Source organism: Anabas testudineus, chromosome 4 (assembly GCF_900324465.2).
Source record: "Anabas testudineus chromosome 4, fAnaTes1.2, whole genome shotgun sequence".
In the NCBI taxonomy this organism is placed as follows: Eukaryota; Metazoa; Chordata; class Actinopteri; order Anabantiformes; family Anabantidae; genus Anabas; species Anabas testudineus.
This window is the reverse complement of record NC_046613.1, coordinates 17,580,404-17,598,257: the sequence shown is the minus strand read 5'-3', so window position 1 is coordinate 17,598,257 and position 17,854 is coordinate 17,580,404. Positions and strand designations below refer to the sequence as shown.

Below are 17,854 nucleotides of genomic sequence, written 5' to 3'. Positions count from 1 at the left end.
AATTCTCTACTTGCTAAGGTCCCATTTACATTTTTCTAATGTGTGTGCATTGATAACTAAATGGGATTTAAAGGAATAGCAGGTAACATAACTAATAAACTTAAATCTACTTTGATGACTTGTAAGTATCTTTGTAACACATTTCAATAATGTTTTGTCTGCTGTGACATCATAGCAGTGTTGGATCTAATTAGATTTGGATTTTCAAATGTTAGCAATGAAATGATTTGTAAAAATTTGTGTAATGTGCCAAACTAACCGTTAGCTCTGTTTGAGCCTGGTAACATTGTCCATTTTGGTGCATCCTCTGTGCGAATACAGTGAAGCTTTGGGAATGCGCCACGGTGGCGTGCTGGTGTATCTCAGCTGGACTGCTGGCTGAGAGCGGGCCAGGCCAGGGTTACATTCAGCTGCTGGTTGTGTTGGACCAGGGATGTGTGTCGATAGTGGAGAACCAGCTCTCTCAGGGATGAGTAAAGGTTGTAGGGTTCAGCAAAGCCGTATCCTGTGGACGTCCTGTAGATCACACAGTGCTTCACTTCCCCATCCACACTGCACAGGTGAAAACCATTTTCAAGAAAACATAATCGCTACTATCATACTGACTTTGAAGGTTGAGGTGATATTGACACTGTTTTGTATTTGTGAGCTGGATTCTTTAAAATATTCAGATTTCAAGATACTCACACAACAGAGCAGGCAAAGGAGCCTCTCTGAGTCTGACTGTCTCTGATTAGGAAGGTCCCGTCCCTCTTTCCCTTAAGCAGCTCCTCTGCCTCCTTCCGTCTCATACCACCAACATACCAGCTCCTCTCTTCCTGATGTGCATCATCGGCCAGGGTGTAAGGGCTAAAGATCAATAGCGAGGTAGTAGGTTTAGATTAATAAGAAAATATATTCTTATGCATGTGTTTCTCTAAACAATTACATCTTACAGTCATTAGTTATCTGATTTATTCAAATATTTTATTTGTTCATACTCACTCTTCTTCATTTTTTATTCCCAGCCAGTCATTTATTTGGGTCTGCTTAGTGCCTTGCTGAGTGAGCCATCTGAAGCACAGACACAACACAGTCAGTATGCTGCAATAATAGATAATAGATAATAGCAGAACATTCTGTAAAATGTAGCTCTTCACCTCGTCAACTATGAATATTTGACCACAATAAGACAAAAAAACTTTTCTGAATTCTAGAACATGAGATGCTGAAGGGATAAACTTACAGCAGGTACTGATCTCTGATCTTCCTGAGCTGCACAAGGTCAGGCTTCAGGTTGTTTATTTTCTTGTCAACTTCCGTGTGAGCCAGAGCCTTATTCCTGAGCTCTTCCTCCAACTTTTTCTTGCTGTTGTGGATCTCCTCCACCTTCGACTGCAGTTCGTCTGGGTTACTTTGAATCATACACCAGGAAAAGGAAGAATTTCAGTAACAATTTAGAGTTTTTTTTTTTCTTTTTTTTTTTGAACAACATTGGTTGTTGTATTGAAACATACTTGTCAGTCTCTGTGCTGTTGTCTAATGTGAGGAACATGTCAATGTATTCCTTGCTGTAGCGCTCTTGAGTTTCACACTCCTCCTCAAAGATACGAATTATTTCACTGAAAGCTTCAATGGCTGTTTGCTTGCTCTGAAGGTCCTGGATGAAGAAAAGAAGCAAATTGTTACTTTTTAGGTCTGTTTTACAGAGTCTGTAAATTTAAGACTGATATACGATATCAATCAAAAGTAAAATATTTTCTTAAGATAGTGCTTTTACCGAATAAAAACGCAAAATTTCTTATTAGAAGGTGTCAGTAATTAGGTTGCTGTTATACCTGGGAGGTTTGATTAAATTCTTCAAACAGACGGTCGTACTCTTTGCTCTTCTCTTTAAATTGATCATGAAATATCCTCAGCTGTTCTCCAACTGCATCAATGTCAACTTCCATCACAACCTGCTGTTGTACCAACAAGAATGTAAAAGATATTTATGACCAACATAGTTTAATTCACCATATTATCTGCATCCTATGTACAGTATAGAAATGTTGCAGTCTGAAGTATGTGTGTGAGATTATACTGTTTGTATCTTTATACCTCTTATTGTCTTCTGTTAAATTGTAATAATGTTTCAGGAATTTTAAACCAGGACAGATTGAGCCTTAATGCCAGTCAAACCTCAAACCAAAAATGTAATAGAAATTCATTTAATTAATTTTATATGTTTGTTTAAAGTACGGAACAGTGTACATTCTGACTAGTATGCTTGTTTTTGTTGGGGGGGGGGGGGTCCTCCCATCCTATGATGCATTTAGTGTGATCTAAACTAGAGCCACACTAAAAAGTGTTTGCAAATTTGTCAGGTAAAATGTTATTTCCATTTCTAAATATGTAGATAATTAGAAAGCATCCTTGTAGTGAAGCTATACATGTATATACTGTATAGACCAAGAGAATGCAGTTGCAGTAAACTGCTGCACAATATAAGTGATAATTATAATTTTTTTTATACTAAAATGAGTTATACTTATGCTGTATACAGCAGGTAAAACACATTTCACAGGTAGTTATATAAGACAACACACATTTCACAGTTGAAGGTGTTAACCCACCTGGTATCTGGATATGGGATAGAGAAGCTGTGTGTCCAGTTTAGCATTGTACTGGGCTAATGACTTGTTCTGGTAATACTGGATTAGTTCCACCACAGAGGGGAAGGTCAGTGGCTCAGAAAAACCATACCTCCCACCATGATGGAAAATCTTAATCAGTCTGTTGGAGCCATCTTTCCTGTAAAAATCAAATAATAACTGTTGCAAAAAATCTCCCCCAAATAGTAGAACATGTACAGTACTATGTTTTTTCTTTTTTTATATATCTTATATTAAAATGTTGCGGTTAGTCAAATTCCAAGCAGTCAGCCTCCACTGCTTGGTAACTTTAAAAGGAGTGATCCAAAAATTTTGGAGGGGTGGGGTGGATTAGAACATGACTAGGATCCCATGTGTCCTGCACGACTCATAACAAATGTTGTGGGTGTGGGATATATTTACTCTTATGTGGTCAGGAGTAGACAGCCAGGATCTTCCTAGCTGGAAATATTTTCAGAAATCTGAGACTTCTACTGCAAGGCGTAACTATAACATTGTGCAGGTTTTGAAGACAATGCAAGACGCCATCCAAAACGAAGACATGTCTTAGTCTAAATGAATAATGACTGCAAAGTGAAAGTTGCACATCCAGCAGCCTTTGGCCATCTTTACTGTCTGCACTGGATCTGTTCAGCCACAGACCTGGCGTCCTCCGAGAATCGAGGAATTTTGAACTCTTAAAGCCTATTACTCTTTATGTGAACAGCAAATTGGAAGAATATAGGTTTGGAAGAAGGACCTTGAGACAAGTTTAAGGTCTAGGAAAGACAGTGTAGATGGCACTAATTAAAGTGAGTGAGTCTGTTCTTCAGACAGATGTGAGATGAATGACTGGAAAATTTGTCTCTGTAGACGGGGTGTTATGTTGCTGACCACTGGAGTCTGCGCCAAACTCTAATCAACAAAGCTTTATATCTGAAACCTAGTCTCTCCTGATTCAACTATAATTAGACAGAAACTGGGAAATGTATAAAGTTACACATTAAAACCAGTAAATCCACATTTAGATATTGGAACCAAGAAAAAATAATTGACCTCTGACCACATGTATCTACTTTAGGGCAAACATATCCCACGAAATACAGCCCGCTGATAACTGTATTTTTAGCATCCCAAATACTAAAAACACTTTATTACTTTGATAGTGCCTTGCTATTTTTCTTCCCAGCTTAATACATAACACATACCTTTAAAAAGTATTTACCTTAGTGTGAGAGTGTATTCCCCCTTATTCCTACTAGATGCATCTCGAACCAGAAAAGTTCCATCAGGAGTGTTTCTCATCATCTCATTTACTTCCTCTCTACACAACGCAATACAGACACAAGGTTTCAAAACAGTTAATGTAGGTTTGTTCACAAATGAGGAGATTCAAAAACTTGACTTTTGTAATATTGAAAGAATTGTCATTGGTGTCAATTCAACAGAAATTTGTATGAAAGACAGTGTGATCTTTAAAAACCACATGAAAATTGTCTGTACCTTGAAATATTTCCCCAGTACCACTCTGCTTCAGACAGCTGGTTGACATCAGCACTGGACTCACATACCGCCATAGTTTTGGTTGTGTTGTGCTTGGGTTGAAGTGCTGACATAAGAGGCAATACAGTGTTACAAAAACATCAAATATCAAAATATCAAAAAAGACAGAAATACACATTTTAGTCTGCAGAAGAGACATGTTTTGAAATCAGAATATGAGATTTATAAGAATTTTCGTCTCCTAAATGTCCCTCTAACTAGATGTATGCTTTGGAGGCATTTGCTTCAACTCATTTTTAAGTATAGAAAAACAAATTCTCGAAAATGAATCTATCATAATCTCCATTTTTATCTACTTTTTTTTTACTATTATATAACCCTCATCATCATGTTCATTGCCACCAATTCTAAGAAGTAAAAGCATTGTCCCGGTTAGCTTCCCTCAAAACAGTTACTTTACACATTGCATTTGGAATAAAAAGTACTGCCTTATATGCCAACATTTATTTAAGAGCACATTTGTTTATAAAGTATTTAAATATGTTACAAAGAACCTGTTGCACTTTATAATAAGCAGAACAAAGATATGTTGGAGAGTACCTCCTTCCTTGGCAATGTTGATTGTTAGGCCAGGAAACGCTTCATGATCAACAAGGGAAGAACGGTCTTGCAGGAACGCTGTTAAGGTGTGAGACTGAGCCTCCCTGTCGTTTTGGCCCATCTCAAGCTCCAAGAAGTCTGAAACATCAACCGAACAACGGAACAGTGTTACTCCTGATTTCACTTCAGGGCAATATATATTTTGTAGCTGTTCAGCACACGCTGCTGGCTCACTGACAAGAACTTTAAAGGCGATATCGTTGTGTTGCTTAGTCTTGCACCATGTGGGAGACTCTGTCCAGACTAGTCTGTTGACAGGTGACACTGTCTGACTGCCTAAAATACCAGAACTGGCACTCCTCAACACTCAGGCACATTCAGCCAGACTCAGTGCTGCACGACCTCGCCTTGCTTCGCCTCGCCTCGCCTAACAAACAACAGCTGTCTGCAAAGAGATTCCACGATGGCTTGAAGGACTGGAGCTGATGCACCACTGTGTGTGTTTGTGTTTATTGTCCTTGTGTTTGTGGCATGTAAGCAGGGGTAAGGGGAGAACCTGTCAGTCAGGCATTTCCTGAAAGCATTGCATTTGTTGAATTGTTTACCAGTTTGTGTATGTGTCTATGGACACATGCGCTAATTCATGTGTGTAGTTAGAGGCAAGCTGTTAGCAGTTGATGTAAATTATCCCTTTAGCACCTGTGATGGCATGCCTGGATTTGCATTAAATCGATGTTGTAGACAGAGCTGTATGTTAGAGGAATCATACATATGCTGTTTTAAAATTAGAAAGGGCGTAAACTCAAATTGTGAAGCTCTGTCAAAACTTGCCTAATATAAAAACCCACTAGATGTTGTGCATCTAATTAATCTTTAATAAAGAAAAATCTTTCACTCCATTAAGGTCTTGAACTGGGTGCTACCCTTTTTAGAGTTGGTGAAATACTGTACGTATTCACTTCTGCTGAGAATTTAAGGCTATTACAGTGCTATACTGTTTTTTAAAGGGTATATCAATGTGTTATCTACAACCAAGATGATTTGCATGTTGCTCTTTGGTATAGTTTGATTTATTTTGCTCTAAGTTGTACTTGCATGGTGCAGTGTATGCCCAGGAATATTTTGTAAAACAGTATAATACTGTTGGTGAAGTACATTTCAAGTGACCAAATGTAAAGAGTGCAAGACTCTGAGGCATGCTACCCTTGGCACGTATGTGACCAGTTGATCCACCAAGACTAGGTTCAGTTATAGTGTTAAAAAAATGCTATAGAAGAAAGTCCCTGTTAAAATTAGTGGCATGCTGAAAATGTAACAGTTTGTAAATCTAGCTGTTGACCAGCTGAGTTGGCACCTGATTTTGATTTAGCTTTAGTCTTATTGAAAATATGAGTTAGATTTAGTCAGATTTTAGCCTTTTGTATGTTTTAGTGTAGTTTTACTTAACAAAAATTAATTGAAATCAAATTTTTTAAGGTTTACATCAATATATTTATGTAAAATTAGCATAGACTGCTGTATGTATACTGCAATTAAGCATATAAAACAGCTTTCTTTGTTCTGTGCAGTCACGTAAATTGTAAACCCAAAATGGTACTTAAAGCGTCTCATTCATGCTTCTCATGTTGTAGTCTATTAGTAATGGCCATTTCAAGCTAAAATGCTATTTGATATTCTAACAGAAACATTTTACTTCCCCTCAGTATAGAATTTGATTAATTTAGCTAGTTATCTGATAATGTGGTAATATCAGGTGACAGAGACACCATCACAGGAAGACGCACAGAATTACTGAATGTAAAATGCATCTCATTAACAGGTCAAGCAGCTAAACTTTTGAACCAGAGATATTTTGGGCTTGGTGGAAACTTTTTTACTGATCAAGATCAGTTCAATTCCATGGATGCTGCAGGTTGAATAACACACTTGTTTCAGTCTAGTCTTAGTTAACAGGAATATTTTTATATTTACATGGACAAAATCACTATCTGGCTGTAACACACAGAAGGGCACCAACAAAGACATCTAAGAAGAATAGTATATATAGATATACATATATATAACAATTGCATATAAGAATAGTGGTAAACATGAATGTAAGAAAAGTAGGATTCAAACTTGAATCAAATGTTTTGGTTGACTTATTAATATTATTTAAAGACATATGTGTAAAAATACTGAGGATTGCACCTCTGGTAGCACTTTAAGCATATTTAATCTTACTTTGAACTGCTGGTGAAGGCTCAGGCCTTGTATCCAAGGATTTGTCCATTTGTTGTTGTGATTGGTTGTGCAGTGATGACATTGTCACAGGAAATACGGAATGGGGCTCAGGATTATCCACATAGGTGCTCTCATTGATGACCACATCCTTGTCACTGAGATGGAGGGATGCTAGTAATGATATTGGAAAATCAGCTGGTTGGAGGCTGTTGTCCTCCTCGTTGTCAGTGCTGTCGACAGGTCTGAGCTGGGAACCCTCCTCTGCCATTTTCACAACACAGACTGAATAGTCCAACTGGGTTTTATTGAGATTGTGAAGCAGCAGTATGCTAGATGCCACGGTGCTGTTGATCACATATTATCAGCTTATAGTTACACTCATGGTGGAGGATAGAGAGGGTAATGGCACAGAGTTCATGGCTGTCTTGTGTTGTGGAGGCAGAACATGTTCCTTAACCTGGATCCCAGGCTTAACCGCATCCCAGAGCAGTGTGACGACATTGCCAGCAGATCCACTGTTTTCACCAGTTTTCTATGTTCAAGCAGTGTCCTGCTTCACAGTCCTGTAGTTAGTGGGATTCATACCTGGTATCTTCCTAGAATAACCAGGATTAGTTAGCTAAACAACTGAGTGCCTGGTTTGTAGATGCCTTTACAAGAGATGCCTTGACATTAGGTATTGAGCTGTAAATCCACTAGAAAGTGATGAACCAAAGCATAACTGATATGACTGACTGACTTTTTTCCCCCTCGGAGTCTCACATCACATCATTTCAGATTACCTAAAAAAAAAAAAAAAAAGAATCAGTAGTTCCTTTTTTATTTTTAGCAGTCAGCCCAATCGTTATAGTGAAATTGTGCTTATTTTTATTATATCATCTGTCTGGATCATACTTTGCTACTTGGGCAGTTAACCTCTTATTTATTACACATTTTTACATTTAGACATTTGTATACTGTGCGAAGGTCTCAGCCACTTATAATGTTCACTGTGTGAAGTTCCCTTTAAATTTTTTAAACAATATTCTAGCAGAAAAAGAAAAGTATGTGAACCTTTTGGAATTTAATGGTTTTCTGCATTAAGTTGTCATAAAATGTGGTCTTCATCTAATTCAAAAGTGTTAATATAATATGTTATATAAAATATAGGGTGCCTAAAATAACAACAAAAAAAATCTGATCTCTTACGTCTTTATCAAGAACAACCATAAAAACCTCATGGTGTCAGTAGAAAAAAGTATGTGAACCCTTGGAATAATGACTTGGAGTCAGGCATTAGCATACCTGGAAGCAAATTATTTTGAGGGTGTGGACTAGAGCTACTTTAACTGACAAAAAACACATTTTGAGTTTGCTCCGCACAAGAAGAAGATGCTTATGTGAACCATACCTTGCCAAAAGAAGCTTTTATCTATGATCTACGATCAAGGATCTATGATCAAGAATTGTTGATTTACATAAAGCTGGAAAGGGTTACAAAGTGATGTCAAAGACTCTAGAAATGAACCAGTCTACAGTTAGGCAAACAATCTATAAATGGAGACATTTTTAGACTGTGGCTGCACTACCAAAAGGTGGGCCCAAACGAATACGCAGTGAGGTAACGGAACAACCCAGAGTGAAAGCCAAAGATTATAAGGCATCATCGCAACTAGCTAAAATCTGTGTTCATGAGTCTATGGTAGGTAAAACATTGAACAAGCAGGGTGTCTAGGGCAGGAGACCACAAAGGAAGCTAAAAGAAGTTTGCAAAATAGCACATTGACACTTCACAGTAATATTGGCAAAATGTTTTGTGACTGATGAAACTAAGATTTAACTATTTTGAAAAAACACAGCGCTAAAAGCTGTTCTGCCAGGAAGAATGGGCTAAAATTCCTCCTGAACGATGTGCAGATCTGATTCACAGCTATATGAAGCGCCTGGTTGAGGTTATTGCTGCCAAGGATGGGGGTCAATCAGTTGTTAATCCCATGGGTTCACATACTTTTTCCACCATCTCTATGAGGTTTTTATGGTTGTTCTCAATAAAGAGAAAATAAAGATCTGTATCACAAGAATTTTGTGTTATTACTTCGGGCACATTATATTTAATACTCTTGACTGAAGATCAGATCACATTTTATAACAAATGCAGATAACCATGAAATTCTTTTCTTGCCCCTCTACATCTATCCATCGATTGATCGATCGATAGATAGATTAAATACAAAATACATTTCTAAATAAATAGAAAAATACATCAATGTTTAAAAAAAAGTTTAAGTGGCTGCTGTTTTTGCAACAAAAAAGATCTGCTTTAATAGGAAACAAATTGGCTACATGAAAATTGGTTATACTATTAATGAGGTTGCATCGAGACATTGAACGTTATTTGTCGCAGGATCCACTACATCTAACGACAGTACTAACAACATTTATCATCTTGGGATAAAACAATCTATTGGAGTGCATTTCTAAAATAATTTCTTTCATTCATGAGATCAGGAGTAAAAATGACAAATCAAGTATATCTTTTCCCCCAAAACATGAAATGCTTAAATCTTGTAATAAAGTTGTATAGGATAATGACTTTGGGATTCCTAGGATTTAATGAGATTTAGCTTTTTGGGTCTGGGTCAACTATATTTTTACATAATGACAGTACATTGATGTATTATAAAACTCATTACGTGATAAAGATTTCGGGGAGACAGCAGTTAAATCCTCTTCATCTCCCAAGCATTGGGATTAGTCAGCAGTTTATTATCCTCCTATATCCTTTACAATGTAACATCGTATTGATGGGATGTGAGGTAGGGGTATCATCTAGCTGTAGTACAGTAAATGTAAAATGACGTAAACGTTTTTTTTTGTTGTTGTTGTTGTTTTTATCACCCTATCACCCTACCAGGGAAGGTACTAAACATAAAGAGGTCGTATTTGTTTATTTCAACCTTGGTGACATTACTTAAGTCTGGTGCTATATGATTTTTCTGCTTTGCACAAATAATTGTTTAAAGCGTCAACCTTAACGTAAATACCACAAAACGTGAAATGTTTTTTTGTAAGATTGAAAGACAACTTAAATTTTACTTTGTAATGGTGATGATATTACACATCTGTTTCAGTAATAAATGCATGTGGTAATATTGAAATTCATGATGCAGTTTCAGCAGAAAGTCTAATCGTTGAAAATGGCGTCGGCATCAAAATACTTCTAACAGTACGCAGCCATGAAGTCTCACGGCTGTTGAGGTGGTGAGAGATACTAATCATGAAGTCCTGCGATCTTTATCACATAAAAAAATTTTCGTAGTTTGTTTTATTTGTATCCTAACAATACTTTGACTGTTCATCCATCTAGGTCAACAATCAGCTGGGCTACTTCTCAGACGTTACTGACATTTTCTCCGTGTCAGTATACGATAACACGTTTTCTCAATCAGAAAAGCATAATTTCGCAAACTAGAATGCATTTTAATGATGACTTAATCAAAAAGGAATAAGTGGTGTTTCCTAGGTTTATTGGATCCATAAGCAAAGTTGAATGCATGCAAAATGTCTACCGATATTTTGCATTTATAGTTGCATTCTGGTGAAAATGTAATTTTCAGGGTAAAGTAAAGTTGTCAATCCATGTTGAAGATATTTATTTTGCTGACTGCTGACAATTTTGTTAAATATTTAGTTGTAGTCTCTTATCGATCATTGTTGCAACCCTAAAACGGGACGGCTGCTGTACGCCATATTTACTAGCCGCCTTTAAGCTTTTCATCGTCCCATACGTAAGCTCGGAATCACGAAGAGAAGTAATGGCTGAACATGCACAGAACTTTCAAAATGGCAACTTCTGCTGTACATGACATCTACTGAAAAAATTAAACCTCATCAGGAAACTCAGCAGTATGGGACAATAACGCACCTACCTGAACCAAGATAGAAGTAGCTGGGCGGCAGTGGAAGTCAACGTTTCATCGGCATCCATGAAGCGGCGAAGAGATGTGGCTGGACGCACACGTGGCTCAGATCAAACCAACCACCGGCCTCGGTCCTCACACCATCCTATGTCCCTCTACCACCCCCCCACACTCCTCCTATCCCGTACCGCCTCTCCCCGTGTCCTCCATCTTTTAAAGATTCTCTCTACTTTCTTATTGTCCATCCCCTCTGAGGGGCACTTTTTTCCGCGATGCCATTCCTCTGGGTACTTCCTCTTGTCTTCACCGATAAATACGATGTCTTCATGTAAATCAACCCTTTTCCAAGGCATTTTCCACTTTGTTTTTCTTTTACATGCAAACATTAAAAACTCCACTCATCTGTCTGGTGCTGTGTAAAAATATATAAAAATTGTAATGTATGTAAAAGAAATGTATAAAAACCTATAAACTTCAAGCTTATGCAGGTAAAGGAAAAGCAAAAGTAAAAGAGCAGCTCTACTCTTCACACCGTAACTCTTTTTCACAGTTTGAGAGCACAGTGTGGATGCACTGCTGGGGGGACAGAAGCATGAGAATGAGTCGATGGGGAAAAAAAAATTCCTATATAAATAAATAAGGGAAGGATGCCACTGTTGCTATACAGAGCGAGGGGCTTAGTGGTCTCCTGAAATCCTATTGGCCGGCTTGTTGCCATGTGCTCAGGAGTCAGCAGAGATGCTGCTAACAAATCAAGGAAATGTTCTAATATTAGACTGTATGTATCTAGGCAGCGGGAGCCCCTGACCTCTCAACTTCGCCAACGTTACGTTCCACTTCACAGATCAGCATAATGAAAGAAGTGGTGTGGAAATAACTGGTTAGGGGGAAAAAAATAACAGCACTGAAGTAAAAACAGCAGTCAAAGCTCCCGACCACCTCACCTTACTCTGTGATATCCCAGCCAGCGCAGTCACAAATACACAGATTTATCATGTATTGGCTTTCTGTATTTATGACATGCATGGTGTTAGTTTACCAAATTCCTGTTTCCTGAACAATATGTAGAACAATGTTTGTGAGATTTAGCTGATGAAACAGCCTGCTTTTAGTAATCTTATACTTGCTAAACTAGGTCCATGCATTAAAAATTTAACAATTATTATGCAAAAGAAAATCTCCAAGTCTTGGCCTTTTCTCTACCTTGCATTTGTTATATAGTTTCAGTAATTCTCATACATGGTCATATTATTATACTGTAATTTACTGACTATTGCAGATTTTAACATACTGATTGTACATATGATATATTTCTGCCTCTCTAGTTTGAGGCTATGTTTACTAACTGTATTATTGTCCATTTTCAACATATGTAACCATTAGAAAACGTCATGGACAGAATAGGTGTTTGTATATAGGTGTTTGTATATTTAGGTGTTAATTGGCTGTTTATGGATTTACTTGAATTTCCCCTGTAAATAGCTTTCACAGGAGCTGGATACGTCTTGTATTTGCATCCACTGTATACAGTACACTGCTCAAAACAACTAAGGGAGCACTTAATCATATCTGTCAGTTAAACTTCAGAGAAATAAATGTATCCATTTAGGAAGCCTTAGTGATTGTGACTCAGTTTCATCTGCTTTGGTGCAAATGAAAGCAAGAACAGCTGCAATAGAGAGACAACATCAAGGCAACCCTGAAAAGGAGAAGGGTTGCGCATGTGGTGACTACAGACAAATCGTCTCTCCTTACTGTATGCTTTCTGACTAATTACTAATTATGTACTAATCTGTACTGTACTCATTGTTCTAATTACTACTAATCAAATCTGTGGGTTGATTTTTTTTTTATGTCTTTTTAAATATTGCTTACACTTGCTTTACACTGGATATGGTTATTGATTAAATAACCACTCCATAATTCTTTATATTGTTTTGCTTTTTATTTAGTTCTCATAGGAAAAACAAAAACAAATACCATTTGTAGGAGTTTATTGTTGTAGTTATGCATTTGTAGAAGTAAATTATATTATTGTTAGTCATATTGTCATTTCAAAACATAATGAAAGTATGCATTGAGGAAATGGGAATAATTTTAAATGTAATTGTTCATCAGAGTGTACCTTGGAGCACCATGGAGATATTACATTAATTATTCACCGATATGTACGAGTATGTGTTATCCAGATGTTACATCCCATTGTATGTTTGGTAGACATTCCTCTTAATGACATTTAAACATGATAAATACATAAATAACATCATGAGAAAGGAATGCCATGAAATACAATAATTTACTGAAAGTAAAGCTGTTACATGAGCATAAATCAAGAGCTACTGTTGCTTATTGAAACTACTCCCTCCGTTGACCATTGAGTTGACATGACATTTGCTCACTTCCTCATTGTTAAAGCAAGAAACTCCTTCCTGGTCTTGTGATCATCATGAAATCTTCCCAGCATGACACTCGTAACAGTACTGGCATTCATCTTCTGAACACCTCTCATCACCATGCACATGTGACTGGAATACACAAGAGGTTGTTAAAGCTACAATAAAACCTCAAAAGTGATTTGCACATAATCTAAACTCAGTTATAAGTCTGAGTGATCTCATCTTTGTTTGGCCACCCTCTTCTCATAGGGTTAGGGTTAACCCTGCATGTAGCACTTATAAAGTAGCCATGATATAGTAAACTAGACTTAGACTTTTATCTAAAAAAATCAAAAAAATACATAAAATTGTCATTATTCTTGAATAAAGTGGACAATAAAAGTACTCACACAGCCTCTATCACCACTGCCACTCCAGCGGGCTCCAATGCCTCAGAGATAGCCGAAGCAATCTGTTTGGTAAGACGCTCCTGAACTGTAGTAGAACATGTAATGCATAACATTCATTACATCAAAAAATAAAGATTTAAACATTACAAAGGAAGCTGAGAGTAGAGTTGCAAAAAATAGAAGAACCATTATGTAATTGGGAGAATAATCAAAAATTAGTCGCATGAGTACTGTATGATTAAATTAATTGCAATTTTGATTGCTGGTGCAATTATATAACTGCAAAAGGCTGCAGTTTAAGTACATAAATGTACAACTGTGAACATGACAACCTATCCTGTTTGAGTTTGCTTATTATTCACACCCCCCTAAGAAAGAGATGACCAGTCAGTCTCAGTTTAGGCAGTGAAATGTGTGGGCTGTGGTCATGTGAATGGTCACATGATTTTACATTGTGTTGCCACATTAGCTTTTATTTAACAAACTTTTTTTTTCTTTTTGCTACACCTGAGGTGTATTTTTTCTCAAAACAGAGTTGAGTAGTGTGAGTTATTAACAGTAATGATCCAATGTTTGTATTTACTTTATTCGTGTTAGCTCAGTTTATTGCTGTGATCATTTTTCAGCCTAATTTGTTTAAGTTTTTACCTTGAAGCCTCCTGCTGTAGATCTCAACAATTCTGAAAGAAAATAAGCAGAAACACAGTGTTTCTTAATTGTTTCTATGTATACAAATTAATATCTCTATTATATTTATATAATAGATATATTATATAACTTGTGGACCTAGTGATATGTATGTATGCATCTTTTTCACTTACCTAGCAAGCTTGCTGAGACCAACAACTTTCTTGTTTGGTAGGTATGCTATGTGGGCCTGACACATTAAAACAAAACATCATTATTTTTAAAATATGAATAATCCATATCATGCATGATAAACCAAATAAAATATGTAATAAAAATTAAAACAAATATGCAAATATGACTTAGACCCAGTTCTTTATCAGTGGCAGATTATTATCATAGGTACTGTATATTGGTATCATTGCAGATGTGGATAAGAAGCAGTGTAGGAGTCCCACAGATATGTTTGGGGTCATGTACAGCAGAAACCATGTGACTGTGTAGAGACAAATGTAGCTTTAAACTCTGCCCAGTAAATATGTTAGGCGGCATTTCTCAACAGTCAAATTTAAGAGAACGTTTTCAGTAAATGATGCTAATTACTAGCATCAATTACTTCAATAGCATCAATTAGCCTAAACTTTAATGTTGTAATGTCATTTAGAACAACTTTGTAATGAAATTACCTTGCCAAAGAAGGGTACCAGATGATGTTCACAGAGAGAAAACAGCTCAATATCCTTGACAATCACCATCTCATCGTGATTTTCATCAAAGATTGCATCATTTAAGATATCTGTGTAGAAATTAAATATTGCGTATTATGGAAGTTCACATCAAAAGTAACAATTTGTTAATTAGTAAGATCATAACATTTAGCAAAATGAAACAAACACCTTCAGAATAAGGTGAGGTTGGAGGTGAGACAAAACATGGTACATAGTCACAATATCAAAATGTTTTTTGTCCTTAACCTTTGTTTGTTTAGTCTGAGTAGAAAAATTACCTATAAAGACTTGCCATATTAGTTTTGTTACTACACCCACCTTGAGTTTTTTCTTTGTAGCCTTTGGTGAGGAACTGCATGGCTTTGGCTGCACGCAATGGTGTACGCAGTAGTCCCTCTCGGTCGACATCTTCTCCAAGCTCACTCAGTACTGTGGTATAAGCTTTCTCAATGCGAGACAGCTTGTTTTCATCCTCAGATTTTTCCTTCTCTTCTCTGTGCATACCATTATGTTTAGACTCAATGCACATGTTCAGGTATTCTGCAACAACTCCATTCATCTCTGCAGCATGGTGGTACTCCATTCTGACTTTTAGCTCTACTTTTAGCAAAAAGACTGCAGGATACAATGAAACAAGCAGAGTGGTATCCTTTTGACAGAGTGGTGTTAAAAAGAACATCCCATGATTTTTAAAGCCTGACATGGACCCTCAGGCTACACCATCTCTGAGGCCTCAATATACCCATGGAGGAGAAAATTACATGTGAATAATTCTATCGTTTGAATTCCTCAATAGGTTTAATTTTTCTGTACAGACAAGGTATCTAATTACCACATAAATCAATTTTAAGTTCTGATGCATCAAATGCCATCATGCAGCATTTGACTTATCCTGTGATTCGAATTTGAATACCTAGAAGTCCCATGCTCAGATTTGTGGTCACAGGCAACTGGCCTTGAGTGTGTAGAACAATTGCAACACACATGCAAGCCTTAACAAGCTTTTGTAGCCTACAGCAGTGAAACTTAAATAAGATTAAGGAAAAGGCGAAAATTCAGCTGCTGATTGTCTCTTATTTACACTGTGCAATAGGAGGGACCACTTGCACAAGTCTACACTTATTCAACAATATACCTGAAAACATAAAAAGCATAAAGAAAATAGCTAAATACTGAAGTTAGATATGATACATTGGCCCAAACAGAAGCTTTCTATACATTAATCCCACATATCAGCTTACATTTTAGGTGATAAAGAAATGCCTCTATAATAAAGCCACTTCCTCCTAACTGGTTTAGTTTTCAACAGGATATATCTTTGTTTAAATTATGAAAGGAAACAACTATAAGGATGCTCATCAAGACTACTTAATATCACTGTCTATCACTGAAAACAGTCAGTCAAACAACTATCAGTTGGGTTGTAGAAAATGCATCAAATGTAGTGTCATGTAGTGTGGACTTGCTGAAGTTTTTCGAACACCAGACAGATCTTCAATTAACGTAATTTATTGGATTAGTAGATTCCTGTCTAAATGCTGGTAGTGATATTGCATAAGTGCATCTGTTCCAACATATTTGTTGTGCTTTAGTGTTTCACGTTTGCGATTGAGTTGCTGAACTTAGTTTTCCCTGCAAATGTTGGACCACTCCAAGAATAATATATAGAATGGCATTCCTTTCTTTGAAATATCTCAGCCACATAAAGTTCTTGATTTTGTTTTCTGTAGCACTTTATGTGCAGCACATTAGCAACATTTAGTTTTATGGCCTTCAGATGGGGAAGTCACACTAGTGGATGGACATAAACAGCATTAACTCATTTCACTTGTAATTGTAGTTGTTACTTGTAATACTTACGCATCATATTCAACACAAGACCGACTTTCACCCTGCTGACTGTCTTGTGCTTGTGAAGAATTCTTGTATCAAAACACATTTCGTAATATATTAAGATAAAGCCAGCAAATCAATCAAGGCCATAGCCAGATCTTTTAATGGTTAATGCACTGCATTGTTATTTTAGTTTCATGGTTTCTATTTGATTTAATCCATACTTTATACACCAATATTTTGTTGTTTTTGAGAAGTATTATTTAAGTAAATTTGTCTCCTAATGTCATTTGTGTGAAGAAGCATTTAAACACTCGAAATCCAACAGTTTTATGAAGAATTCATCCTGGCTCAACATTATTTTTATGTAGCAGAGATCTCTTATTTAAAGGGGACAGATCGAGGAGTGATAAAATTTATATATTGGTCTGAAAAGGGATTCAATGTGTAGGCACACATAAGGCTCAGTTTCTTGACTGTCTTCATGCATGGTAATGTAATCAGTATTTTTTTATTTTTTTTCATTTTGTTTATTTGAAGGCATGGAATTTGAAAATAATTTTAAAGCAAATTGGTAAATCTGACCATTTCAGACTGGCTGTGTGTGTCTTATTAACTCTTTAATACATATGTGTCAAACTCACGGCCCGCGGGCCACATCCGGCCCGGCGTGTAACTATATCCGGCCCGCGAGATCATTTCTATATTATTATTATTAATGGCCTGGCGATATGAAGCGCTGGTAACACAATAAACCACAGATCCCATAATGCAGCACTTCAGCTGCCTTGCCAAATACATTCCGCGTTAATCAAATCCAGTTTATGATGCTGCTAGTTATTATGAAGCTAGTCCTCATGATGCCAAGTAATGTTGAACCACATCGTTACAACGGTGTTCAGAAATACGCACTTTGCTGATAAACTGAGTTCTCACAGAGCTTTGGTGACTTTGACGAACAAGAAAAGAATTTTACCGTCTATGTGGAAACTGCACCTGTGCAGATTCAGATGGAGCTGATTGAGCTGCAGTGTAATGACTGAA

The 17,854-nt window shown here is 36.8% G+C and overlaps 2 protein-coding genes across 2 annotated transcripts; both read right to left on the bottom strand.

The window, feature by feature from the left end:
* Positions 1 to 164: 164 nt before the first annotated feature.
* On the bottom strand, positions 165 to 7,058 carry LOC113152498 (phosphatidylinositol 3-kinase regulatory subunit gamma-like). Its single transcript, XM_026345758.1, has 11 exons — positions 6,939 to 7,058; positions 4,716 to 4,853; positions 4,116 to 4,221; positions 3,838 to 3,936; positions 2,595 to 2,772; positions 1,818 to 1,940; positions 1,497 to 1,639; positions 1,226 to 1,393; positions 985 to 1,053; positions 688 to 849; positions 165 to 552 (listed from the first exon to the last, which is right to left on the bottom strand). The coding sequence occupies exons 1-11, from the start codon at positions 7,018 to 7,020 to the stop codon at positions 363 to 365; spliced, it is 1,458 nt and encodes a 485-aa protein (XP_026201543.1). The 5' UTR covers positions 7,021 to 7,058; the 3' UTR covers positions 165 to 362.
* Positions 7,059 to 13,232: 6,174 nt separating this feature from the next.
* On the bottom strand, positions 13,233 to 15,560 carry LOC113152465 (GTP cyclohydrolase 1-like). The gene is made up of 6 exons (XM_026345725.1): positions 15,296 to 15,560; positions 14,936 to 15,045; positions 14,444 to 14,499; positions 14,271 to 14,302; positions 13,623 to 13,707; positions 13,233 to 13,362 (listed from the first exon to the last, which is right to left on the bottom strand). Exons 1-6 carry the CDS (start codon positions 15,558 to 15,560, stop codon positions 13,233 to 13,235), a joined length of 678 nt encoding a protein of 225 aa, XP_026201510.1.
* Positions 15,561 to 17,854: the final 2,294 nt, after the last annotated feature.

Coding starts and splice junctions, on each gene's coding strand:
- LOC113152465 (XM_026345725.1), bottom strand. CDS start 15,560: ATGGAGTACCACCATGCTGCAGAGATGAATGGAGTTGTTGCAGAATAC. Junction 14,500..14,935: donor TGGTACCCTTCTTTGGCAAG/GTAATTTCATTA, acceptor TTAATGTGTCAG/GCCCACATAGCATACCTACC. Junction 14,303..14,443: donor GGTCTCAGCAAGCTTGCTAG/GTAAGTGAAAAA, acceptor ATTTTCTTTCAG/AATTGTTGAGATCTACAGCA.
- LOC113152498 (XM_026345758.1), bottom strand. CDS start 7,020: ATGTCATCACTGCACAACCAATCACAACAACAAATGGACAAATCCTTG. Junction 2,773..3,837: donor GAATACACTCTCACACTAAG/GTAAATACTTTT, acceptor TGATTTTTACAG/GAAAGATGGCTCCAACAGAC. Junction 1,394..1,496: donor AACAGCACAGAGACTGACAA/GTATGTTTCAAT, acceptor TATGATTCAAAG/TAACCCAGACGAACTGCAGT.